This window comes from Procambarus clarkii, chromosome 31 (genome assembly GCF_040958095.1).
Source record: "Procambarus clarkii isolate CNS0578487 chromosome 31, FALCON_Pclarkii_2.0, whole genome shotgun sequence".
In the NCBI taxonomy this organism is placed as follows: Eukaryota; Metazoa; Arthropoda; class Malacostraca; order Decapoda; family Cambaridae; genus Procambarus; species Procambarus clarkii.
In genome coordinates this window covers 14,737,028-14,764,568 of record NC_091180.1, presented here as the reverse complement: position 1 = coordinate 14,764,568, position 27,541 = coordinate 14,737,028, and the positions used below count along the sequence as shown (strand labels likewise).

Genomic DNA, 27,541 nt, shown 5'->3' with positions numbered 1-27,541 from the left:
TGTTCAAGATATGCACTGGAATGTGTGTGCAGATTTATTATTAAACATTACATCAAAATATATTACATATTGCATCAAAATATTTTGCATGTTACATCAGAAGTGTATCTAAACATTTGAAATTGTAAGTATCTGATTACAGAAAAAGTGCATACTATATAGCATATTTAAAAAGTTACTGTATATTATTTTTTTATACTGTATTCTATTGCAACAAATCTTTATGTACTATGTACATATATAAATTTCTAAGTGATTCATTCCCTATGTTGCATGACATAACACAACCCTGTTATAGGTACTGACATAACACAACCCTGTAATAGGTACTGACATAAAACAACCCTGTTATAGGTACTGATATAACACAACCCTGTTATAGGTACTGACATAACACAACCCTGTTATAGGTACTGACAAAACAAGGTGTACCACTGCCTCCTATAGTCTTCATTAAGTTCCTCATAAATAGGCTGAATATTTATATTGCTAATATTAAAGATGTATGTTTGAAAAGCATGGTCTCATATTTGTAAGTCATGGGAGGTAAGGGGCTGTTGGACGCGGCTGCTCGCAGCCTGACGTATGACGTATGCTATAAATAAGTGGTAAAATTATTTCCAGAAAATCTGAGGCCCTGAGACATCCTGCAAATGAAGTGATAGTTATTGAGGATGCAAACTCCCCACCACCTAATACCTTGGCCACCGAGTGTGGTCCTTGTGAACTTGCAGTGGATTGATTTGCCTGCAAGTTTGGATGGTTAGTGTTGAATCCATGTGGCCCTTGATTTAAGAGGATGTAGTCTCTTCTCAAAATGGAATCATGAATTTTGAAAAGGGTCCCCTATGGGAATAGAATTTTGAAAATACAAAATAATAAGAATGGTGCTAGGACCTAACAATTGTGAGCCATGTTCTTATAGTGACATCTGAAAAGGAACACCAAGCTGTATTCATCTAGTTGTGCTTGCGGGGGGTCTGTCTAATTACCCAAAGCTACCCAAGGCCTCCTAGCATTACGTAAGTAATGAAGAAATATGATATATTTACCCACTATATTGTTGGTGTTGAATGTAGAACATGAAAAAACATATTTTAACTCTGAAATAATAGAAATTTATTACGAAATTAGTTGATGGGAAGTCGACAATCCAAGCGACAATGTTGAGGAGCGACTTATCCAAGATGAACAAATCATTCAAGATATATTGTTGCCTAGAGGTTATATTAAGTTATGTTTGGATAGGTTAGGTTTAGTTAGGTTAGGTTAGGTTAGGTTAGGTTATGTTATGTTTGGGTTGGTTGGTTAGGTTAGGTAGGTACAGGAGGCTCATATGCCAGCAAATATTGTCGCTTGGACCATCGACTTGCTTTGGCGTCACCAGCTTTTTATTTTCATCTAATTTCGTTATAAAATGATACTTTTTCAGAATAAAAGTATGTTTTTCATGTTTTACATTTAGCACCAACATTATAATGAATAAATATATCATATTAATTCATTACTAACAATGCAAGGAAGCTTTGTTTAGCTTTGAGTAATTTTGGATAGCTTTGGGTAATTCGATGGATCCCCCTTGCGGGGGTTGAGCTCTGCTCTTTCGGCCCGCCTCCCAACTGTCAGTCAATCGACTGTTACTAACTACTAACTTATTTTTCCCCCCTCACACACACACACACACACACACACACACATCCCCAGGAAAGCAGCCTGTAACAGCTGTCTAACTCCCAGGTATCTTATTTACTGCTAGGTAACAGGGGGCATCAGGGTGAAAAAACTGCCCATTTTCATTTCCGCTGGAGCTGGGAATCGAACCTCGGACCACAGGATTACATATCCAGCATGCTGTCCACTCGGCCACCAGTGCCCTAAGACATTATGGGCCTCTTAAGATGTAAGGGTGTCGGGTGGGGTGTTTACCAGACATTGTCTACTGGGCGTGAGATTAGCTCTTGGCCTATGCTTCATAGCTATTAGTATCTGCTGCACATACATATACATACAGTATATACATACATACTGTATATCCAAATGGTATATCATACTTGCTCTTAAAATTGTGGATGGAGGTGTCTTCCACTACTTCCTACTCAAGGTTCATTTCACTTGTTTATCACCCACACTGGAAAAGAATACTTTGTTACATTCCAATGTGATCATTTAAGTTTCCAACTTCCACCTGTGTTCCACATTTTGTTTCTTTGGAAAAGATTGTCCACTTTATCTAGTATCCTTAACCTGTCTTAATAGCTTGGTGACCTTTATGTCTTGCACCATTCTTGTGGAACAAGACTTCCTCTGTCTTGTGTTTTACGGGATGGGAATTCCATGACAGTACTGCATAGTCTAGAATTGGTCTGATATATGCTCTGAAGGATCCCTGTTTTTGTTTGTAAAGGACATGTGTGAGTGTTTGCCAGAGTTGCATACACTGCTGGTGTTATTCTACTAGTGTGCATACCCAATGTTGATTGTGTCATGTCCATCCCCCAGATCTTAATGATATCTTTAACAGCTTCTTTATGCTGTAGTACTTTTCTGGTTTACAGCATTTTTCTCTTTATTTTTTGTTCTTTGCCTTACACTTCATAGGGTTAACTCATTAGCCATTTGTCTTCTCACTCCTACAGTCTATTTATATCCTTCTGTAACAACCTACATCCCTCCTCACTCTTCACCTTTCTCATTACCTTAACATTATCTGCAAACATCAACAAGTAGGAACATACTCTCTCAGATTTTCGTTGTGAAAATAGGTAACAATAGATGTCCAAGGACCAAATTTAGGTGGATCCTATTTTGACATTTACCCTCTGGTTATGACCATCTGATTCTTGTTAGTCAGCTGCGCTCTTACCCATTTCAGTACATTTTTAGGTTTCTAGTGGGATATAATTAAAATTAATTTTTCTTTTACTTTTTTCTTTTCTTTTCTTTTCTTTTCTTTTCTTTTCTTTTCTTTTCTTTTCTTTTCTTTTCTTTTCTTTTCTTTTCTTTTCTTTTCTTTTGCAAGAATAGTAACATATTTTACTCAGACTTGGAATGTTTGTCTTAAAATCATGCCATATTCATATATGGCAGTCATATATGGCATGACTGAATATGCCATATATGACTGAATATACTGCATGTAAGTTCTCATCATTGTTACTGTAATAGTTTTGAGGTTGCTATTATTTTGCTTAATTAATTAAATTAATGTCCGTATCTGGTTAGTAACATAGGTTCCAACTTAAAGAATGGCTTCAAAATTGTTTTGTCTTTTACTTAGTACAGTATTGTATAATTAACCATAATTCTTTTTAGCTTTCTGGAGAAATAAGTTTTTAAAAATTCTATCCATATAGCGGGTAAGGCTTGTTATTCCCTCCTCCACACTACTGTAGTACAGTAATCTAATGTCTCCCTCCTAATCCTCTCCACCACCTTCAGCCACAACATGAAGATCAAATACAATGCAGAATATTTACGTCAGGAGGTTCACTCTCTGTACACTCTGGGTACACAAAGCTGTAGGAGGCAGGGCATAAAATGCTTGACCACACTTTGTGATCACTAGTGAGCAGCACGTTTTGTCTCCAACACTTGGGGTCATGAGAGCAGAGTAATATGTTATGTAAGATAATCATTGGTTTGGGTGTAATAATAGTTGGCAAGTGTTATAAAAATGGCATTTTGCTACTTAAAAATTACAGTACTGCATAGTTGCATTGTGAAAATCATTTACATTTAATTACAAAATAATTTAATTTGTAGCTAAAGTTTAATATTATTGCTTAAATGGATAGTATATATTACTGTGCACTGTTTGCTCTATGTTGCTGTGAACAATGTACAGGTTGTATAGTTAGTTGTGCTAGTTTACCTCAATGAAGGTGTGCAGAGTATTATCATACAATAATAAACATACCTTCCCTTGAAGGGAAGATACGTTTATGCTCTATCTACCTTATTTATTTAGACCTTGGAGCCTACAAATATTTAAGAAATTTAGTATAAAGAATTAACAGTTTACTAATGATTGACTAGGCTGTTAGAAACCTTTGATTGTTGCTGTATTGAATTGAACAGTAACCCTACTGAATTGCTATAATGCCAGACAATACACAACCATTAAGCTGGTGCAATTCTAAAGTCATGTTCACATGCAATGTATTCAGATATAATGAGCAATGAAGGTTAGACACAAGTTAGTAGAACACTGCTGATCATTGGTAGGAGGTGTGGCCTTTGTTGATTAGTTGACAACTGTTGATAACAGTTGATTAACTGTTACAGCTATTGCCTGAAGGTGATATTGTTAGAGTGCTGCTTCTTCCCTTCTTCAGGATATGAAGGCCTTATAAATACTGCCTGAAACTGATCCAGTAAACAGTATTCAGGATAGCAAAGGAGATGGGGAACAGATATCGGGAGACACGGTCAACCATTAGGGCTTGGCCTCGACGGATCTGTGCGGGCGAAGGACCTGCTGGTTTAGGTGGCTCACCTAGCAGAAACCGTCTACTTTCCTGTAGGAATATTTTTGGATATATTGCAGAAATATTTCATTAAGCACACATGAATATTTGTGATGTTAGTAGTAAATGCCACAGTTACACCTAGCACAAATAAACATAAACCCAAACACTAGTGTACGGAAAATAATCTGGTCTGTTCTAGACCAGATTATTAACAGGCTATGCTATGGCTCATTCTATTTACTGTATTTTGCTAATCTTGCATACATTTGATACATGATACTGTGGAAAATCTGTAGGTAAGAAATGTACATTACATAAAACCATTAATCTGCACCACTAACCTTTGTGGTCAGGCCCTTAGTTAGTGACCTAAGCCACATTTATCTCTTACCTTGATGGCTAGGTCCGTGGCTTTGCTGGGCTTGGGCTCAGGCTTGGTGGGTCCTTTGGCAGTCTCACCAGACCCGTCTCCCAGAATGATGTTCACCACTGCATATTCAATTAGGGCCATGAACACAAACCTGCCAGGATGGGGGATGAATAGTGATGAAACATGAATTACTAACAGTAAGATATAAACCATGGAATATATATATTATATATATGGTATATTATATATATGGTATTGATAAATGAACATACAGTATTACTAAACATTCTGAGTTATAAATATTCACATTTCTTCCTTTACACATACATTGTATACAATTGCTCTATTGTTCTGAAGTGCCTTTTTGTTGAACATTTTTATTTCCAATATATGTGCTATGGTTTTGTTTATAGATGGGTCACAGTCTGTTAATGGTATTGGCTTCTCTGTTATTTTTCCTGATCAAACTCTTTTTATACTGCCTATCCCCAGAAATTAGTATTTTAACGACAAAAATTTTTTTGCAATTTTACATGCTCCAAGACACTTATTTTCATGCACCAACTTTTCTTATTGTGATTAAATTTTGCAGTGCTCTCTTAACTCTTCACATTCCATGATGCTCTAACACCGATATTGGCACATCCTCGTTTTTGTCTGATATAGGACAGTAGAATTTTGGTGGGTTCACAGCCATATTGGTGTTGTCTGTAAGAACCTGAATGACACTGCTAAAGATGTCCATGCCTGTCTCATCTAGAAGTAAATTCCTTGCTCTGATTCGTACCCTGTATTCATATTGACATTCGCAACTGTTGGAGTATTTAGCTAATATGAATAAATAATTGTGTGCTATTAAATGTAATGTATTACAAAAGGCCTTCTTCATGCCATTGTTACAGGAAGTGGGAAATGTCTCTGGGTAGGTTAAACAGTATATATATCGATTACTGGTACTCATGTGTACATAATGGAGGAGAGACTTGTGTTCCACTTTCAAAACTGCAGTGTACAGTATTGGTTATTTTCAGGATCATAACCTACATTTACCCGAGGGCCACTAACACTAGTAGCTTTGACAAGGACAGGAAGCCAGCATCTTGTCAAAGGTCCCCCACCTCCTCCCCATTTGCTTTGATTATCTTTTCCAGTTTGATTTTTAACTTCCACAGTCTTTGCATTTACGGCTTCGGTGGGTAGGCAGTTGCATGGGTTTATAACCCTGTGGGTGAAAAAGCATCTCCTGTTCTCAGTCCTACAATGTGGCCTGTTGAGCTTGAAATCATTGCTTTTTGTTTGTGTTACATCTGACCTTTTGAAGAAATTTTCCAGATAAATATCCACCAAATTGTTCAGTACAGTACTGTATTTTAAAAGTTTCGTTGAGATCTGCCCGGTCGTGCCTGGTTTGCAGTGTTGTTAACCCTGTGGCTCTCAACCATTCCTTATACGAGAAATGACTTATTTCTGGAATTTTTTTTTTACAATAAATCTTATATTGATTTTTTGTTATGATACATCTTGTTTGTCCCTTGATAAATGTTTGGTAAATCTAACACCTTTGGCACTGCTCGTTTTATGTCCTTTTGCTCTCTTATCAGTATCTTGAATGACATCTCAAAATTTTGTAAGGTTTTGAGATCAGCTAAATAATCTTCCAAGCTTAGTGCCTTCTACTGATGATTCATACATAATATTGAAGTATTTTTCTAACAGGCTCATGGATTTAGATTGCATATCACATTCTAGATCTTTTTTTTTTGCAAGTCAAATGCTATTGCCTAACTCAGCCTAAGGGTTAATTTTTATCTTCAGCAGATACTGTATTGAAATACAGTTCAGTATATGTAATATTTTTAATAATGTAGAGTATCTTTAACCTTAATGATAAACATGAGACCCATTACTCACACTGTACATGATGACATGAATATATCGATGGTTTTGATGTATGAGACTGGCGGCAGCGATGCTTGTGACTTGGCCTGCTGGGTAAATAATGTCAGCAGTGAGGTCACTCCCAAGGTCACCCTCGCAGGTGCTATCTCCGGCTTGATCCAAAATGACACCCACTGCAGAATAGTGAATGAGGTTAAATCAGAGGAGCCACAGGTGCAATATATATATATATATATATACAGTATGTGTGTGTGTGGATTTCATATTTTATATGTACTGTGTATATGTATGTATGTACGTATGTGTGTGTGTGTGTATATATTATGTATATGTGGTCTAGGGTATGGCAACTTAATGTTTATCTTCACTATGACCAAGGGTTTCGGTTTGTTTACAAATTACAAGGACAGCAAATTTTAGCCTCTTGTTTGAGCATAAGAACATAAGAATGAATGAAATGGCAGATTTATAGACCTGTGTGAGGCAGCTTCTATTTATACTGAACCAAACTTACCTATATGCTGATAATGCTCACTAATCCAAATCATATGGGGCACTCTACGTAAGCTGGACATCGAATTCGTACGAGAAAGGTACAAAAATGAATATACTATAATCACTTTTTTTTGTATAACAACCCACATAATTTGTATTTCCACTCATAATAAACAAATTCATAATGTTAGGATAGAATGGATAGAAGTTTTGACTGCCAGCTGTTAAGGCTTCTTGTGGTGAGCATAGGGCTCCCAATGTCATTAAGTAACCCGGCTGAAGTTTGGGAGACAAAACCCAGACTGGATTTTGTCTGGACTACCCAAAGATTCACGTTAACAGTGTCCATATTTGCAAGCTCATACAGTACTGTATATAAAATATGTCTAACCTATACTTAAAACAATCCAGCGATCCCACATCTATTGTTGTTCGATAATTTAATCCATAAATATACAACCTTATGCCCAAACCAGTATTTACCAAGGTGTTTTGTTAATCTAAAACTTTTGAAATAAAAACAAGTGCCTAAGGAAGGAGATACATACTATAATTCATTAGTAAATTGAAATCTCTTGTGTACTGTTTATCACAGGCATATACAGCTATGTACCGACATGAATGTAACAGTACAACCCATAGTAGGGAAATTATGTTTCTTTACTGATATCAAATGTTGTTATTGTCACACAAATTATGCAGTAAAATAGATTAGTAGAGGGATCTTTGTGTTTTAGAATAACTTTATAATGAACGAGTAATACAGTACAAGGAAATCAAACCTATACATGCTGACACACTACCAAGTGTGCCTGGAGCTGGTATTGTACAAGTACTGAAACCAAAGGATCTTCTTAGGTCAAATTTCAAGACAAATGGAGGAGGTATTCCATAACTATCACAGTCATACAACTTTTTATAACTTTTGATCGAAGTTTAGTAATGTGATTATTTATAAATAGTAATACTGTACTAGTATAAAAAAGCATTATAAGGTGGTGGATTTCATAAGGGCATCACACAAACGTTTGTCACAATACAGTACTAATTGCTTAAAGCTGATTGTCAAGTCTCAATGCATGCATGCTCACTCACTCCTTATTCCCTCAACCATCCATCCACCCCTTCCCCCGGAACGTACCGACATTATAACAATGAGGCAGGTGGGAATGTAGGTATGGAAGACGTAGTAACCCAGACGTCTCTTCAGCCTGAACACCACCTCCAGGCACGTGAAGTTTCCTGTTGTCGATGTCCAGGTAATGGTGGTGAGGAAGGGAGAAAGCAATAATAGTATTACATATTCAATTAAAACTAATAAAAGGGGTAAATGACTGGATGTTGAAAAAGTCATTACATAAGGAATGTTTCACCTGCGAGTGTACCTGTATTGTTTTTCTTGTTAGTGAAATTAAACTGGATCACCTTTCTCCTGTGGAGTACTCCTGGAGTGCCTCTCACCTATGGAGTATCCCAAGGATACCTCTCACCTGTGGAGTACCCCAGGGATACCTCTCACCTAGTTGTACTCACCTAGTTGTGTTTGTGGGGGTTGAGCTTTGGCTCTTTGGTCCTGCCTCTCAACCGTCAATCTACTGGTGTACAGGTTCCAAAGCTTCTTGAGCTCTTATCATATCTACATTTGAAACTGTTTATGGAGTCAGCCTCCACCACATCACTTCCTAGTGCATTCCATTTACTAACTGCTGTACTATGACACTGAAAAAGTTCTTTCTAATGTCTCCGTGCCTCATTTGGGTACTCAGCTTTCACCTGTGCCCCCCTTGTCCGTGTACCACTCGTGTTAAATAATCCATCCTGGTCTACCCTGTTAATTCCCTCTGAGAATTTTGTATGTGGTGATCATGTTTCCCTAAGCTCTTCTGTCTTCCAGCAACATGAGGTGCAGTTCACGCAGCCTTTCCTCGCAACTCGTGCCTCTTAGTTCTGGGACTAGCCTTGTAGCATACCTCTGAACTATTTCCAGCTTCGTCTTGTGCATGACAAGATACAGGCTCCATGCTGAGGCCGCATACCCCAGGATTGGTCTTACATATGTAGTACACATGGTTCTGAAAGATTCCTTTCACAGCTATCTGAAGGCAGTTCTGATGTTAGCCGCTGATGTTATTATTAGTACCCAGGGAGTGCCTCTCACCTGTGCTATACACCTAGAGTTCCTCTCACCTGTGGAGTACCCAGAGAGTGCCTCCATTCAGTGTAGTGGGTGGGGCATTTCTTGTAAGAAGTGCTGGACCAACCAGGTTGTAGTAGATATGTAGGCCTGTGAGGCACTTCAAGCAACAGCCTGTTGGACCACGTTATTACAAGTCGAGCCAAACCTCAGGCCAGGCTTGGGAAGTTATCTTGAGGTGATTTCGGGGCTTAGCGTCCCCGCAGCCCGGTCCTCGACCAGGGCTCCTTTTTGTTACACACATCCCCAGGAAGCAGCCTGTAGTAGCTGTCTAACTCCCAGGTACCTATTTACTGCTAGGTAACAGGGGGCATCAGGGAAAGAAACTTTTTGCCCATTTGTCTCCACCTCCACTAGGGATTGAACCCGGAACCTCAGGACTACGAATCCGAAGCACTATCCATTCAGCTGTCAGGCGCCCTAGGAGTTGAAGAACGGGAGTTCGGGAGTTGAAGAACTCCTGAAACCCTCTCCAGTGCCTCCACTCCAGGGGTACTCCTAGAGTGCCTCTCAACTGTGGAGTACAACTGGAGTGACTTTCACCTGTAAAACCTCTTTCACTGCTATGAGTACACTTTTAGTCCACTTTACCTGGTTGCCTATCTTACATGTGAAGTACACTTGTTTGTACAGTGTCTCTCATCTATGGAGAAGAAGTGAGGACATCACTCACCACTCATGGGTTAGACCTAGGTGCAACACTCACCCGTGGAGTAGACCTGAGTGCAGTCTGAGGTGTAATTGAGGGTGATGTCTTGCTGAGGCAGCTCAATGCTATCATCCACCACCAGGGGAATATCCGACTCCCACTCAAACACCAGCTCCTCTGTTGTGTGGGACACTGTGGAAGAGAGAGAATGGGTGGGGCACTGTGGATGGATGTAGTGGGTGGGACAAGAGGTATAAAACAATATACACTTTACATGGAAAATATTGGAGGGCCAGGTCCCAAATTTGCACAGTAGAATAACAACATACTGGAGCGAAGGATACGAAAGGAAATGCAGAATAGAGCTAGTGAAGAGTAGAGGTGCCATAGGCACAATAAGAGAGCACTGTCAACATCAGAGGTCTACAGCTGTTCAATTCCCTACCAGTAAACATTAGAAATATTGCCAGAACTAAGGTGGATGGATGTCTTAAAGAAGCATTGAGATAAGTTCTTGCAAGAAGTGCTGGAACAAATGGGTTGTAGTGGATATGTGGGCCTGCGAGGTGCTCCAAGAAACAGCCTATTGGACCAAGTTATCATAAGTCGAGCCTGGCCTCAGGCCGGGTTCGGGGTTTAGTAGAACTCTAGAAACTCTCCAGGTATATAGTGGGTGGGACACTGTGGGAGAGAAGGAATGGGTAGGACACTTGGAGGATGTAGTGGATTCGATGCTGGAGGAAGATTTAGACACATTATTTTAGTCGGTGTAGTACCCTGTATTCATCCTGTGAGTGGTAGTTTATTGTACACCCCATACTCACCCTATGAGTGGTAGTTTATTGTGCACCCCATACTCATCCTGTGAGTGGTAGTTTATTGTGCACCCCATACTCATCCTATGAGTGGTAATTTATTGTGCACCCCATACTCACCCTATGAGTGGTAGTTTATTGTGCACCCCATACCCTATGAGTGGTAGTTTATTGTTCACCCCATACTCACCCTGTGAGTGGCAGTTTATTGTTCACCCCATACTCACCCTGTGAGTGGTAGGGCAAAAGGCCTATTCCAGTTTTAATAAACAGTTAGCATAATGTTATAATTACAGGAGTGCTGTATTGATCTTTTATCCAGACTGTAATTGTTATCATTGTAAATTTAATATTATTGTTTAATAAAGTGCACATTTAGCTGTGTTACTGGCGTCTCTATTGTCACAAATACTTAATAATTCAACTTATTTTAATTTTGTGCTGAACCCCATGTATTATCGTTACAAATAATTGCCAACATATCCACTTGACATTAAACTTAACCTAGGCCTAATTGTATTCAGAATTATAATATATTATATATATATATATATATATATATATATATATATATATATATATATATATATATATATATATATATATATATATTCTTGAAATACATGTACACAGTATGGAATGTTTCCCCCCAAAAAATGCTAACCTTAATTAGTATTGGTATACTAAATAGCATAACATATATGCCAACAATCAACATAACCTAATGGCCTAATTGAATTCATTTTATAGTATATGTCTAGATTAAGTTTGATTGCTTTGATGACCAAACCACACAAATGAGGAGACAATGACGTTTCGGTCCATCTTGGAGGGTAGAAATAGCCTAAGCTACTATTTTTTTTTTTTGAGTTGTATTTTATTCTCAATAAACGTACTTGAACTGGACCATTATAAAGTCGATTCACATCTTCAGCCACGTTATTGTGACTCGTCGTCAGCATTTGGCTGCTGTCTTCTTTCACAGACGCTCTACTAATTGCATAGTACAAACCCGACTTTTGTGAGTACAACAGTCCATTATTTTGTACTTTTCGTCCACAGTCGCTGTAATTACCATCATTTTTTAGAAGACAGGTTGACCCAAATTTATAAACGAGTCTTTGGGGTCAACTGTCGCTTTGACTGGTTCTTGGTGGTTCTTCCCTATAGGTGAAATATTTCGATACTGCTAACAATTTGTGTTTATACTTTATTTTCAGATTGGAATCTATTTTGTCGTCTGTTGCTGAACCATCCGTATCATATTAATACTTGTTTAGGCATGCGTGTGTAAGAGTGAACAGTACTTACAGCTCTCCATCTGTAGTTTACACTCCTGGGTGTCGTGGGGGTAGATGGCGAAGTTCATAGCACACGACAGCTTTAAGGTCAGTCTGAGGAGGAAACTGCTGAGTTAGCTTTCTTCAGGAAAAATAAGACTTAGTGTGTATAATTGTGCAGTTTAAATGTGTTTACTAATGTGTATTTATACCGTTAGGGTGCGTGCATATATATATATATATATATATATATATATATATATATATATATATATATATATATATATATATATATATATATATATATATATAATATATATATATATATATATATATATATATATATATATATATATATATATATATATATATATATGTTGTACCTAGTAGCCAGAACGCACTTCTCGGCCTACTATGCAAGGCCCGATTTGCCTAATAAGCCAAGTTTTCCTGAATTAATATATTTTCTCTAATTTTTTTCTTATGAAATGATAAAGCTACCCATTTCATTATGTATGAGGTAATTTTTTTTTATTGGAGTTAAAATTAACGTAGATATATGACCGAACCTAACCAACCCTACCTAACCTAACCTAACCTATCTTTATAGGTTAGGTTAGGTTAGGTAGCCGAAAAAGTTAGGTTAGGTTAGGTTAGGTAGGTTGGGTAGTCGAAAAACAATTAATTCATGAAAACTTGGCCTATTAGGCAAATCGGGCCTTGCATAGTAGGCCTAGAAGTGCGTTCTGGCTACTAGGTACAACATATATATATATATATATATATATATATATATATATATATATATATATATATATATATATATGTATATATATATATGTATATATATATATATGTATATATATATATATATATATATATATATATATATATATATATATATATATATATATATATATATATATATATATATATATATATCCCCTCCCCTCACCCTCCGTGCTAACTACCTCGGCTGGTTCCTCACTCTTAGGAAACCGGTAATGTAATGATGTTGACGCGACATTTTTTGTTACTTCCATCTCTAGCGATACATAGCGATCTCCTAGCCCCCCCCCCCTCTCTCTCTCTCTCTCTCTCTCTCTCTCTCTCTCTCTCTCTCTCTCTCTCTCTCTCTCCCTCTCTCTCTCTCTCTCTCTCTCTCTCCCTCTCTCTCTCTCTCTCTCTCTCTCTCTCTCTCTCTCTCTCTCTCTCTCTCTCTCTCTCTCTCTCTCTCTCTCTCTCTCTCTTTCTTTCTTTCCCCCCCCCCCCTCTCCATCAGTAGATCTTAGCCTAGGGTACGAGACATGCAAGATTTTTAGAAATATAGGTGAACCATTGTAAGCACAGATCATGAACATTGGACACGTGAGGATAACGACTCCCAGCGTGTAGCTGAGTGGGAGTGTGGCTCGCAGACTCCACACCAGAACAAGTCATTTGGATCCCCTGGTGAACTTTCTGGTGGTGGGGGAGGTGGTGGACTGGGCGTGCGCTATCTTCAGGCCATCATTGTCACCCTCCTGCCCAACCGCCACACCCACACCTGCACCCCCTTACACTCCTCCACCACCACTCCCACATCCCCCACACACGTCCTTACATCCACACCTCCACAACGTCCATAATCCCTTCCCCCTAACCAATCCCTCCCCTCTCTAACAATACCCCGTTCGCCCTTCTAATTATTCCACTCTTGCCGTTCAAATTTCCATACGCAGACTTTAGCGATCTAAAGGAACTTTGTATATTTTTGTCGTCATCGTCGTGTATACAGGAAGAGGACAAAGCCCAGAAGTCAACTCCGGGAAGGCATCGTCGGCCACCTGGTGGTAATGGCGGGAGGTCCTCGTCGCAGGATTATCGCCCACGATCGGACGCGGTATCAGCATTCCTTTCACCAGGAAGGTTTTTGATAAGAAGCGACATTGTTTACAGCTCTCGTATTTTGTAAAGAGAGAGGAAGTAGATGCATTTTGTTTAATGAACTCCTTTTTATATTTATATAATTCATGTTTTAAATAATAATACGAGTGAGAGGTTATTGAAGGTTAATGAAGGCGCTGCCAATAGTGATCAATGCTAGAAATAGCCTAAGCCACTTTATCCCTTTTGAGATGTATTTCACTGTCTCAATAAAGGTACTTGAACTAGCTGTTGAACTTTTCTGGAGTCTACTTGTCCGATTCACAGTCGAGAGACCCGCGTTTAATCCCCAACCAGTTCAGAAACGGTTGGGCACTTTTCATCTACTGCCAATGTTCACCAAACAGTATATAGGTATCTGGGAGTTGTGGAAAGGTCCAGGGGACGGTCAGTAGTTGGCCAAGAGACCTCGACAAGCCTAAGCCATAGGTTTCCTGCCCTCGACAACGGAAAACCAGTTTAATAGTCTGATATTACTGTAGGAGTACAGGTTAGTGTGTGGTCTCCATGGTCCTTCAGTATGCCAAATCTCACCCTGTCCATGGAAGACAGAAGAAAATGTATATATGCTGATTAGCATTGTAAATGTGTGGCCACATCTGTGGTAGAAAATAATAATAATAATAAAAATGCCCCTCCCCTGGGACCTCACACTACCCCCCCCCCCACTGGATCTCACTACAGTAACTTACTTGACCATGTAGAGGATCTTATTATCATTAAAGAGCCAGACGTAGTGATTGGGTATAGTCATAGTCTGGAAGGTCACTTGTTTAGCGTTCTTGAAGAAACTGTCTGGTCTCCACAGGTGCTTGAGCCAGTCCAAATCCAGCAACCTGTAGGAAGGGAAAAGTGGTTCAGGTACAGCCAAAATCGCAATAAGATGATAAATCACTGAATAAATATGTTGAGGTTGTACGACGGAATCAAACCCGCGTCCCCGATGTCTTTTGTCTTTGAAATAACCAAGCTCTAATCCAACTTTGGATGCTCCCCCCCCCCCTTCTTCAATACCATAGGCCTCTAACTTTTCAAGGAGTCTCTCGCGAGGGCCGGTGTCAAGAGCCTTTGGTAAAGTCTAGATACACAATCTCACAATCCTTTCTGCTGTCAACTGCTTGAAATATACTAGAAATAATTTAGTAAATTTGTTAAACATGGACAGCCCTTAGTAAATCCTGTTTAATTTATGTTTTTCAAGATGTAAAGGAATGGATTTTGCGATTATCATAAATAAATTTTTCTCCAATAGATAATGGACGAAAGTTCGACGCAAAGGACCTATCTTCGTTCTTAAAAATTAGCACCACATTAGCAACCCTCCACGACTCTGGTACTCTGCTCGACTCTAATGGTTTAGTGAATATGCAAGACAAGGTGAGCTCTTCTTTACATTCTTAAGAACATTGGCAAACACTTCGTCTGGTCCTGGGGACCTATTTGACTTTAATATTCCTATTTGTGTAATGACTTCCTTCCTGGTAACCACTGAGCTAGTCAATTTGTCCTTTTCACCACCTACATCGATTTGTTCAGCTGAATGCATGATGTTAAGTTCTTTTCTTTGTAAATATAGACAAAGCATTTACATTATTTAAAATGCTACTCTTTTCTTTATTAGTTATGTGACCTGTCTCGGGTTTTAACGCTCCAGTCTTTTACCCCTAATCTTTGTTAGACATTTGAAGACACCCTTTAGGATATTTTGTTTGTCCTTCTATACGTACTTCATAGTCTTTCTTCATTTTCCTTTTTCTTTTTTAACATTTCTAAATAGTTTGATAAATTATTTTAGATTGACTTTTCCATATTTAATTCTCTTGTATATAGTTTTCTCTTTTCCGATAATATTGTCTAGTCCTATTGTTACATTACAGAATGTCCATATATCTGTTATATCCCATATAATATCTGCTATAAACCCATATTATATCATATATGCCTATGTATCTGAGTTGTCAATCCCCGACAACCAAGAATCTCTTAATCTTTTATTATTGACACTCCTTTCATCGTCTTATTTTTCGGCCGACCTAAACATCTTTACAGCACTAATTTTGTTCTTACAATGTGCTGAGTGAATTGGAGGTCGTCGCGAGAGATGTGGTCTCGTCACAGTCTTCCTGGGGCCCGGTGTCTTGTGACAGTGTAAGATGAGGACTTCCGAAAGCTCCTCTTTTCCTTCGTTGTTGTTGTTGTTTGTTATAGATTCAGCTACTCGGAACAAGTTCCAAGTAGCACGGGCTATGGTGAGCCCGTAACTTACCTGGCACAGGAGCGGGGCAAGTAGCACGAGCTATGGTGAGCCCGTAGTGGACTTACCTGGCACAGGAGCGGTGCTGTCTCTTCCTTCGCTTCCGCCTGTAGATAAACACGTTGCTTCATCTGTCTACGTTCCTCTCGTAGCCTCCAATCCCTCGTAACGTTCCAGTGGAGGCTCCAGTAACACTACATCCTCACTTGACTGTTACTTGTGGCCTTGGTGGTAGTACTTACCCAGCAGTACTTACCAGTCACTATGTGGGAGTGAGGGTTAACTGTTTTGTAGTGGTGGTGGTGGATGTATGATTGCTTAAGTGGTGGGGATGGTGGTAGGTGCAGGGATGGTGAGGAGTGATGGTGGTGGTGGTGGCTGGTGGTGGAGGTGTAGCTGAGTGCCAGGGTTGAGTGCCCTCGTGTGGCATTATCTCTTCCAGTCTTTCAATAGTGTTTCTGAAGGCGGTCAATGAGAGTGTGTACTCACCTAGTTGTGCTTGCGGGGGTTGAGTTCTGGCTCTTTGGTCCCTGCCTCTCAACTGGTGTACACGTTCCTGAGCCTACTGGGCTCTATCATATCTACATTTGAAACTGTGTATGGAGTCAGCCTCCACCACATTACTGTCTAATGCATTCCATCTGTTAATTACTCTGACACTGAAAAAGTTCTTTCTCTGTAGCTCATTTGCATACTCAGTTTCCACCTGTGTCCCCTTGTTCGTGTTCCACCCGTGTTAAACAGTTTATCTTTATCTACCCTGTCACTTCCTCTGAGAATTTTATAGGTAGTGATCATGTCTCCCCTTACTCTTCTGTCTTCCAGTGTCGTGAGGTGCATTTCACGCAGCCTTTCCTCGTAACTCACGCCTCTTAGTTCTAGGACTAGCCTAGTCCACCCAGCCTGGCAGCTGGGTGGACAGCGCCTCGGATTCGTAGTGTTGAGGTTCCGGGTTCGATCCCCGGTGGAGGCGGAGACAAATGGGCAAAATGTTTCTTTCACCCTGATGCCCCTGTTGCCTAGCAGTAAATAGGCACCTGGGACCAGATTCACGAAGCAGTTTCGCAAGTATTTACGAACGTGTACATCTTTCCTCAAGCTTTGACGGCTTTGGTTACATTTATTAAACAGTTTACAAGCATGAAAACTTGCCAATCAACTGTTGTTATTGTTATAAACAGCCTCCTGGTGCTTCGGAGCTCATTAACTGTTTAATAATTGTAAACAAAGCCACCAAAGATTGAGAAAAGATGTACAGGTTCGTAAGTGCTTGCGACAGCTGATACGGGCGGTTTCCTGGGGGTGGAGGCCTGGTCGAGGACCGGGCCGCGGGGACACTAGGCCCCGAAATCATCTCAAGATAATCTCAAGATAGTGGCATACCTTTGAACTTTTTCCAGCTTCGTCTTGTGCTTGACAAGGTACGGGCTCCATGCTGGGGCCGCATACTCCAGGATTGGTCTTACATATGTGGTATACAAAGTTCTGAATGATTCCTTACACAGGTTCCTGAAGGCAGTTCTGATGTTAGTCAGCCTCACATACGCCGCAGATGTTATTCTTTTGATGTGGGCTTCAGGAGACAGGTTTGGTGTGATGTCAACTAGATTTTTCTCTCTGTCCATTCCATGAAGGACTTCTTCTCCCATTCGGTATCCTGTGTCTGGCCTCCTGTTTCCACCGCCTTGTTTCATTACCTTACATTTACTTGGGTTGAACTTTAATAGCCATTTGTTGTTGAATAGCCATTCCTTCAATTTGTCTAGGTCATCTTGTAGTCTCATACTATCTTCCTCTGTCTTAATCCTCCTCATAATTTTTGCATCATCAAACAAAGAGAGGAACGATTCTATACCCTCTGGGAGATCATTTACGTTCACGTGTGTACTCACCTAGTTGTGCTTGCGGGGGTTGAGCTCTGGCTCTTTGGTCCCGCCTCTCAACCGTCAATTAACATATATACAGATTCCTGAGCCTATTGGGCTCTATCATATCTACATTTGAAATTGTGTATGGAGTCAGCCTCCACCACATCACTGCCTAGTGCACTCCATATGTTAACTACTCTGACACTGAAAAAGTTCTTTCTAACGTCCCTGTGGCTCATGTGAGTACTCAGTCTCCTTGTTCGCGTACCACCCGTGTTAAAATCCCTGGTTTATCCCTGTCTACCCTCTCAATTCCTCTGAGAATTTTGTAGGCAGTGATCATGTCTCCCCTTATTCTTCTGTCTTCCATTGTCATGAGGTACATTTCACACAGCCTTTCCTCATAACTCATGCCTCTTAGTTCAGGGGCTAGAACTAAGTTCTTAGTCCCTGTGTATGTGTGTGTACTCACCTAGTTGTGTGTGTGTACTCACCTATTTGTACCCACCTATTTGTGCCTGCAGGATCGAGCATTGACTCTTGGATCCCGCCTTTCTAGCCATCGGTTGTTTACAAGCAATGACTCCTGTCCTATTTCCTTATCATGTCTAGTTTTAAAATTATGAATAGAGTTTGCTTCCACAACCTGTTCCTTAAGTGCATTCCATTTTCCCACTACTCTCACGCTAAAAGACTATTTCCTAACATCTCTGTGACTCATCTGAGTTTCCAGCTTCCATCCATGTCCCCTCGTTCTGTTACTATTACGTGTGAACATTACTTCTATTTCCACTTTGTCAATTCCACTGAGTATTTTATACGTTCCTATCATATCCCCCCTCTCCCTTCTTTTTGCTAGTGTCGTAAGGTTCAGTTCCTTCAGGCGCTCTTCCTATCCCATTCCTCGTAGCTCTGGGACGAGTCTCGTCGCAAACTTCTGAACCTTTTCCAGTTCCCTTATGTGTTTCTTCAGGTGGTGTCTCCATGATGGGGCTGCATACTCCCCATTCATACTGTGTGTGTGTGTGTGTGTGTGTGTGTGTGTGTGTGTGTGTGTGTGTGTGTGTGTGTGTGTGTGTGTGTGTGTGTGTGTGTGTGTGTGGACCCGTTCTGACGTCACCACTAACCTGTAGTCTGACGTCATGTTCTCAGGTAGGCGAAGTCGATGATCTTTCCAAGTTTGGGCGAAGAAAATGTCGGCCGCATAGGTCTGTCGATATAAAAAATTTCTCTTTATATTCTGTAAACATTTCAACCCGATTCTCCGCGAACATAATTTTTTGCGTATTATTTAATTTTAAACAATTACAACACCTACATTAGGCTAGTTCTTCAAAACATTCCAAAATGATCCCACACTCAATATTGAGAATTGCCCATTTTGTTGGACTGATTCTATTACTTGCTTTATTATATACTAGACTGGTTACCCGCCGGTGTCCAGGTCTTCCCTAAATACCCTCTCAGGTCTCCCCACCCATCACACACACACACACACACACATCACCTTACGACACTGGAAGACAGAAGAGTAAGGGGAGACATGATCACTACCTACAAAATCCTCAGGGGAATCGACTGGGTAGACAAGGATAAACTATTCAACACTGATGGTACGCGAACAAGGGGACACAGGTGGAAACTGAGTACCCACATGAGCCACAGGGGACGTTAGAAAGAACTTTTTCAGTGTCAGAGTAGTTAACAGGATGGAATGCATTAAGGCAGTAATGTGGTGGAGGCTGACTCCATACACAGTTTCAAATATAGATATGATAGAGCCCAGTAGGCTCAGGAATCTGTACACCAGTTGATTGACAGTTGAGAGGCGGGCCGAAAGAGCAGAGCTCAACCCCCGCAAGCACAACTAGGTGAGTACACACACACACACACACACACACACACATACACACACACACACACACACACACACACACACACACACACACACACACACACACACACACACACACACACACACACACCTTCAACACCTTCATCTCCCCTCATTACGAGTCATTTCCACTACATTCCACTATCTCCATCACTAACAAAAGCTTGAATGCAAAGCTGTCATCTCGACACGTTTTCCACGACATCTGAATACACTAATAATTAAATCTGTAAACTCTGGGCAGAACATTTCATATCCACTAACTTCGTGAAGGGGGTGCATAGGGGCCGACCCCCCTAAAGAGGGGCATGGAGACCGACTTTGACACCCCCCTTTCCAAAAACTCCCAAAATAATCACTAATAATCCTGCAATGTGGGATGTGATTGGCCCTAAGCGTGTAGCCTCCAATCTTGGACAGAGACACATTCTATTTAATAAAGAACCTTAGCAAGATTCTGTTATCTGGTTGTTTTGGAATAAATTTTAAAATTAACATTCTGGCGAAATAGGCAAATGGGGACAGTAGGTGAGCTATATGAACCATTCTTTTAAAATGTTAAGTAAGATTTATTTAGTATTTAAATGTTTGTTTAAGTTCAAGAACTAAAACTATATGGGCCTTGACGTTTTCATTTTGTATTCAGTATCTAGATTCGATATTTATTATTAAATTGTGAAATAATGCAAAGTGGTATACCTCAAGGCTCTGTATTGAGACATTTCATTATAAGAACATACTAATTAAGAAAACTGCAGAAGGCATATTGGTCCATATACGTGGCAGTGCCTATATTTTATCCACCCAAACACTCTAACGTAACTAACCTACACTTGATCAATCAATTGATCCCTCATCACTTTGTTCTACAAATAAACAATGTTGTTTCCAAACCAGTATTTACAAACCTATTTTCCAAACCTAGGTCTTTCCTAAATTTCAACTTATCCAATTTACACCCATTGTTTCGTGTTCTGTGTTGAGATATTTAATAGCTTATTAATCCATTTGTACATTTCAATCACGTCACCTATAACTCGTCGCCTTTCAAGAGAATGTAAATTCAATTTTCAGTCTCTATTTATATTGAATTTTCTAATTCCTGGCACTGACTTTGTCATCCTTAGGTGGACGCGTTCAAGTGAATGTGCGTCCATTTCTGTCACATGGTGACCAAAATTGAACTGCATTAACCCTAACTGCATTAACCTAATTAAATTGCATGATATAACAATTTTTACACACAAAATGTTAGTAATTACGGGTTAGTTTTTTTTTTAATGTTGTAGTGTTCATCAAAGCTCCTTTCTGCAGCCTTTGATTTTACAATCAAAATATTCGTAGCCTAATTGTTATTTTTCGTTTAAGAACGTAAAGTGATATTGGGCTTTATAATTTGTCATATTCCACTGCAAAGAGTAGCAATTACCATTGAGTTCTCGTTGATGGAGTCGATACCCATGACTGTGACGTGGAAGTATACGGTAGTGGCCCGTCCGTCCTTCTTGGGCGGCCTCATCTTGTCGTACTTGGACTTGTCCAACGGCATGATGTCATCTATTGTGAAGCCCATTGTTTCCTCCGAGCTGAAGCGACACAAGGTCCGGACACCCCCTGGATTAACTATCAAGCAATAAAAACATGTTCTGAGGGCATTAAGGAAAAGAGGCACTAAAGGGGTACCGGTTCTATAGCCATCAAATTTTAAGGAATTCTAGTCATAGAAAGAGCCTAGCGGCACATTCTAAATGGGCAATTTTTGTATAATTTGTGCTATATTTTGGTTCATCCAGTCACTCAGCTGCTATTTAGTGTTAAATATATAAAATAAAAATAATTTATAGTTGTGTGTTTAGCGTGTGGGATTTCTGGAAGATAACATTTTTAATGTCTTATGTCACTTCCACCTTATTGAGTCTCAATGTCTTACCAGCTAAGCAAAGGAAGGGCCGAGGGGGCACCAATATATTAGTCTGTGTGTGCTTACTACTGTTGTGTGGTGGTAGTATTCCACTAAAGCCAGTAGGGGAATTCTTATTATACCTAATATACCGTACTGGAAGCAGTATTCACACACACACACACACACACACACACACACACACACACACACACACACACACACACACACACACACACACACAGTGGTACTCACCCCAGTGCAGCAGAGGGCAGTAGTGACAGGAGAGCCACTATAAGGGTGGTACTGGGCCAGTACCCCAGACAACAGCAGCCTCGTCCTCCCATGGTACTCAACATCTGTAACGCTCGTCCAACAGCTTTCCTTAATTTAAGCAACACAAAAGAAATAATCCCTCTTATCTCGATCCCATTTTATTACCAAATATTGTTGCTATAAATAATGAATAATAAAGTTAAGTTTATTACTGCTATTGGTATTGTTTTTAATATTTAATATTAAGTTATTTGCATTAATTTTGTTACAGCCTCTTGGTTTGCGAACTCAATTAAACACATAAATCACAATAGCGTGATGCATCAAATGAACAAATCCACAAGGGCCGTGACGAGGGTTCGAACCTACGTCCGAGAGGATCCCAGACGCGCCTTAATCGACTGAGCTACGACATGGTAAAAGAATTGCAACCGGGAAATCAACTTGACCTACCACGGATCCTGCAGTCTCTCCCCGTTTTTACACAATTCCCCCATGCACCCGAGCTCTGTCAATAAGCTGTTCTACCTCTTCGCCCTTCATTACACAAGTAAGGGCCACCTCTTACACCACCTCTTCCGTGTAAATAACTATGCTTCATCAACATTGATCATCAACATAATAAGTAGATGAGGACTTCTTTTATTGGTGAGTACAAACAAAATACTGTCGCATTTATGCTATGAACCTGTCGATTTGTAACCCTAGATTTTTTCCCAGACATTTGTCGTTCATTTTTGTTCCTACATTTCTCGTTTACGAACTTACGCGATAAATGATGGATCTCATCCCCCAGGGATTCGCAAACCAAGTGGTCCTATGGGAATACAGGCGTATGAATCCCTAATATGATAATAGTTTACCACCTCTAACACATAACGTAAAAAGATAAAGACAAGAAGTAGAACAATATATATATATATATATATATATATATATATATATATATATATATATATATATATATATATATATATATACATATATATATATATATATATATATATATATATATACATATATATATATATATATATATATATATATATATATATACATATATATATATATATATATATATATATATATATATACATATATATATATATATATATATATATATATATATATATATATATATATATATATATATATACATATATATATATATATATATATATATATATATATATATATTATATATATATATATATATATATATATATATATATATATATATATATTCAATATATATAAAATAGAACAAAATCAGCCCTAGTACTGGCGAGAGGTGGACGATGATGCACAGGAACACGCAAGCATTTCGTTAACACCATTTATTGCTAAGAATATATCCTATGAAAGTAAACAATCAGATATTTCCCGGGAAAAAACTATCAAGCACCAGAAAGAATATTAACAATTAGCCTAACAAACCTATGTTTAAATGCCTAATATGATTGACCGAGAAGAAACCATACTATAAATAAACCTAGCAAGTTTCTACCATAAACCTAGCAAAACCGCACTAGAAAGCTTATTAGATATCTGAAAGATATCTAGCAAGCCTCTGCCAGAAACCACCATAATGGGAACTACTTGATGTCGACTTCTCAATAGCTGGTAAGTATATATAGATCACGTCCCACCTATTAAGAGACCCTTGTCGATTCATCAGTTCTCAACCAGCGAGGAACAATGCTTCTCCACCCCCTAAGGGTCCACTGTCGACTCAGCGCTTTGGGAATCCTTAGAATTTCAGGATTAAAAATGGTTTTACTCATTATAATGTTTTTCCGGTACACGCTTGATTGGGATCCCAACAATGGTGGGACATGTATCAAGGCTATACAATATATTTTACTTTAGAAAAAACAATATATTTTACTTTAGAAAAAATAAATATATATGCAGTAAAAACATATAAAAGCAAGTGTTTGTCTCATTTGAATGTTGTATGAATACCCCCGACCCCCCATTCCACTCTTTTCCCGGCCTCTCCCCACATCCCTCCTCTTCCATCCCGGGCCCCAACCCCCCACTCCACCTCTTCCCTCTCATCTCCCCCATTTTCCACACCCACAATCACCCCATCTCCCAACCCTCCCTCTGTCCCTTCATACGGACCTTATTGTTTTAGATTCAGCTACTCTGAACATAAAGTTACCAGTAGCACGGGCTATGGTGAGCCCGTAGTGGACTTACCTGGCACAGGAGCGGGGCAAGTAGCACGGGCTATGGTGAGCCGGTAGTGGACTTACCTGGCACAGGAGCGGGGCTGTATGTTGTGTGCTCAAACGGATTGATTGATCCATGAAGATTCTGCCACCTAAGCAAGGTGGCACGGGCATGAATAACCCGTAAGTGGTAGATTTTTGGGAGTGAATGTGATCTTTGGTCGTGAAAGGATATATTGTGTGCTGAGCTCGCATTTAAATCGTTAGTCCTTACTATGTGGATGCTATCGTGGGGGAGGATACCTGCTTGACAGTATTTATGAGGGTATCCCGCTGGTGGACACTTTTTTGACCAGAAGAGTTGCAGTGTTGATAGCTTCAGGGTGGTTACTGCAAGATTCAGGGACTCTTAAAGCTCTTCTAAGGTCGTTGGTTGCTTTATATTCAAGAAGATAGTGAAGTAGTTGCTTTTCTGTGATTGTTTGGCAGAAGATGCATTCACAATGTCTGGGCCACCAGTTTCCCAGTTGCATCTCAAACGGACGTTGTTGTTGTTGTTTCAGATTTAGCTAATCAGAACGAGGTGTCCATGTAGCACGGGCTATGGTGAGCCCGTCTCAAACGGACATTTCCATAAATTTATATAGGAGGAGTACCCGGCTGCACCCGAGTCTATCGTCCTGTCCCTCTCCTTCACTCCCTCATTCTCATCCCCATTGTTCGTCCTCCCTAAAAAAAAAACACGGAAATAACTGTATGGATCTTTCAGAAGCTTTTCTTTTTTTCTCATTTGCTTCTTTTTCTTTTTACTTTTTACTGTGAACTCCACGGAAATCACACGACGTATTTACCTGAATTTACAGTTACTGGAAGTTTAAGGGTCATGGCGGTGCTCCACGCTCTGAATTCTGACTACAGACTTGCAGTGAATGGAAAGTTAGAAGTGATCGTCAGCGCAGACTGGTCATGAATTGAGCCACATGCATTGCCCAAATCGGTTTCTGATAACGATATACATAATTTACGAATGATTTACTCTAATACCTAGAAATGAGTCTTGGAGAGTAGAAATAGCCTAAGCAACTCTATCCTTCTGAGATGTATTATTGTCTCAATAAACTTAATTGAAGTTGAATAAGTCTTACTTGTTGGACTATCTCAGATCACGCCAAGTTCAACACACCGCAGCCTATCAACCCGCGTCCATGGTTATATCGCCAGGTTCAAAATCAGTGATTAATTATTTCCAGGAAATCTATCGCTGAGCACTACTAGTAAGTGTTTCTGTGGGTGTTCTAGTGTGGTCTGTGGAGTGTTCCATACTTCCATACTTTGAACACTATAGAGGTTTATCCATATTGCTGTTGACGTATATTAGCTGCAACTGGCACCTTGCTGGGAAAAATCTTGTTGCTATGGATGTAAATTGCTGCTGGTGAATCTTAATGATCCAGTGTTGAAAAATATGTCACCTTAATTAACAATACTCGGGCGGTCGGAGAGCAGTAATGTCTCCCTGTGGCACCTGTCTCCACGTCAGTATGTCAGAGCTTTCGGCTGTAGTGAAAAAAAAATGGAAATCTTCACTAATTGTACTAGCGGCAGACTGGAGGCTAGATAAATCTAGTTGATTACCAAGGGTAGACTGGAAGCTGAAGCTGAAGCAGATTCCAAAGGCAGACTGTAAGTTGGAGATAAAACAGTTCTAGAATGAGACTAAAAGTTAGACGGGAGATAATGCAGTGGTCAAAGACTTTCGTGAGCAGGGTCCAGCGACTGTCCCACCACCACTACCCTGGCTCCTTACTCCTCAAGTGACACCAACCACGCGACGCCCAGTCCAAGGAACCCTCGCTGCCCCCCACCAATCTCACCCCCAAACCAAGCCCCGCCCCCACCTTAAATCACGCGCCACTCCCCACCCCCCAGAGACGGAACTCCCCCTCTTCTACTCAAAGCCGTGCGCCGCCCCGCCCAAAACCATGCGCCTCCCCCTACCCCGTAACACGCGGCGCCGCCCCCTACCCTGTAACACGCAGCGCCTCCCCCTACCCCGTAACACGCAGCGCCGCCCCCTACCCCGTAACACGCAGCGCCGCCCCCTACCCCGTAACACGCAGCGCCGCCCCCTACCCCGTAACACGCAGCGCCGCCCCCTACCTCGTAACACGCGGCGCCGCCCCCTACCCCGTAACACGCAGCGCCGCCCCCTACCCCGTAACACGCAGCGCCTCCCCTTACCCCGTAACACGCGGCGCCGCCCCCTATCCCGTAACACGCGGCGCCGCCCCCTACCCCGTAACACGCAGCGCCGCCCCCTACCCCGTAACACGCAGCGCCGCCCCCTACCCCGTAACACGCAGCGCCGCCCCCTACCCCGTAACACGCAGCGCCGCCCCCTACCCCGTAACACGCAGCGCCGCCCCCTACCTCGTAACACGCGGCGCCGCCCCTACCCCGTAACACGCAGCGCCGCCCCCTACCCCGTAACACGCAGCGCCTCCCCTTACCCCGTAACACGCGGCGCCGCCCCCTATCCCGTAACACGCGGCGCCGCCCCCTACCCCGTAACACGCAGCGCCGCCCCCTACCCCGTAACACGCAGCGCCGCCCCCTACCCCGTAACACGCAGCGCCGCCCCCTACCCCGTAACACGCAGCGCCGCCCCCTACCCCGTAACACGCAGCGCCGCCCCCTACCCCGTAACACGCGGCGCCGCCCCTACCCTCGTAACACGCAGCGCCGCCCCCTACCCCGTAACACGCGGCGCCGCCTACATCACCTTTCCCCACGTGCCGTTCAACTCGACGCATCACCTACCACCTCCGACGTGCACCGCCCACCCCCTCCGACGTATATATATATATGTCGTACCTAGTAACCAGAACGCACTTCTCTGCCTACTATGCAAGGCCCGATTTGCCTAATAAGCCAAGTTTTCATGAATTAATTGTTTTTCGACTACCTAACCTACCTAACCTAACCTAACCTAACTTTTCCGGCTACCTAACCTAACCTAACCTATAAAGATAGGTTAGGTTAGGTTAGGTAGGGTTGGTTAGGTTCGGTCATATA

General features: G+C 40.8%; 1 protein-coding gene across 2 annotated transcripts; it reads right to left on the bottom strand.

Annotated features, from left to right (window-relative positions):
- On the bottom strand, window positions 1-26,267 carry LOC123758668 (glycine receptor subunit alpha-2). Of its 2 annotated transcripts, none has more exons than XM_045743201.2 (11): window positions 26,102-26,267; window positions 22,269-22,397; window positions 21,543-21,699; window positions 19,347-19,429; window positions 14,790-14,933; window positions 12,203-12,285; window positions 10,134-10,268; window positions 8,375-8,475; window positions 6,751-6,911; window positions 4,861-4,990; window positions 1-4,517 (listed from the first exon to the last, which is right to left on the bottom strand). In XM_045743201.2, the coding sequence occupies exons 2-11, from the start codon at window positions 22,370-22,372 to the stop codon at window positions 4,347-4,349; spliced, it is 1,269 nt and encodes a 422-aa protein (XP_045599157.1). In that variant the 5' UTR covers window positions 22,373-22,397; window positions 26,102-26,267; the 3' UTR covers window positions 1-4,346. The 2 variants fall into 2 exon arrangements, with proteins under 2 accessions (XP_045599157.1, XP_045599158.1); XM_045743202.2 differs by having other exon boundaries at window positions 22,269-22,392.
- Window positions 26,268-27,541: the final 1,274 nt, after the last annotated feature.

Bases quoted from the DNA above. Each gene is read 5' to 3' on its own strand.
- LOC123758668 (XM_045743201.2), bottom strand. From the start codon at position 22,372: ATGTTGAGTACCATGGGAGGACGAGGCTGCTGTTGTCTGGGGTACTGG. The intron at 21,700-22,268 runs GTGAGTACCACT...GTGTCGCTTCAG, and splicing joins CTGCCCTCTGCTGCACTGGG to CTCGGAGGAAACAATGGGCT. The intron at 4,518-4,860 runs GTAAGAGATAAA...ATATTCCTACAG, and splicing joins CCACGGACCTAGCCATCAAG to GAAAGTAGACGGTTTCTGCT.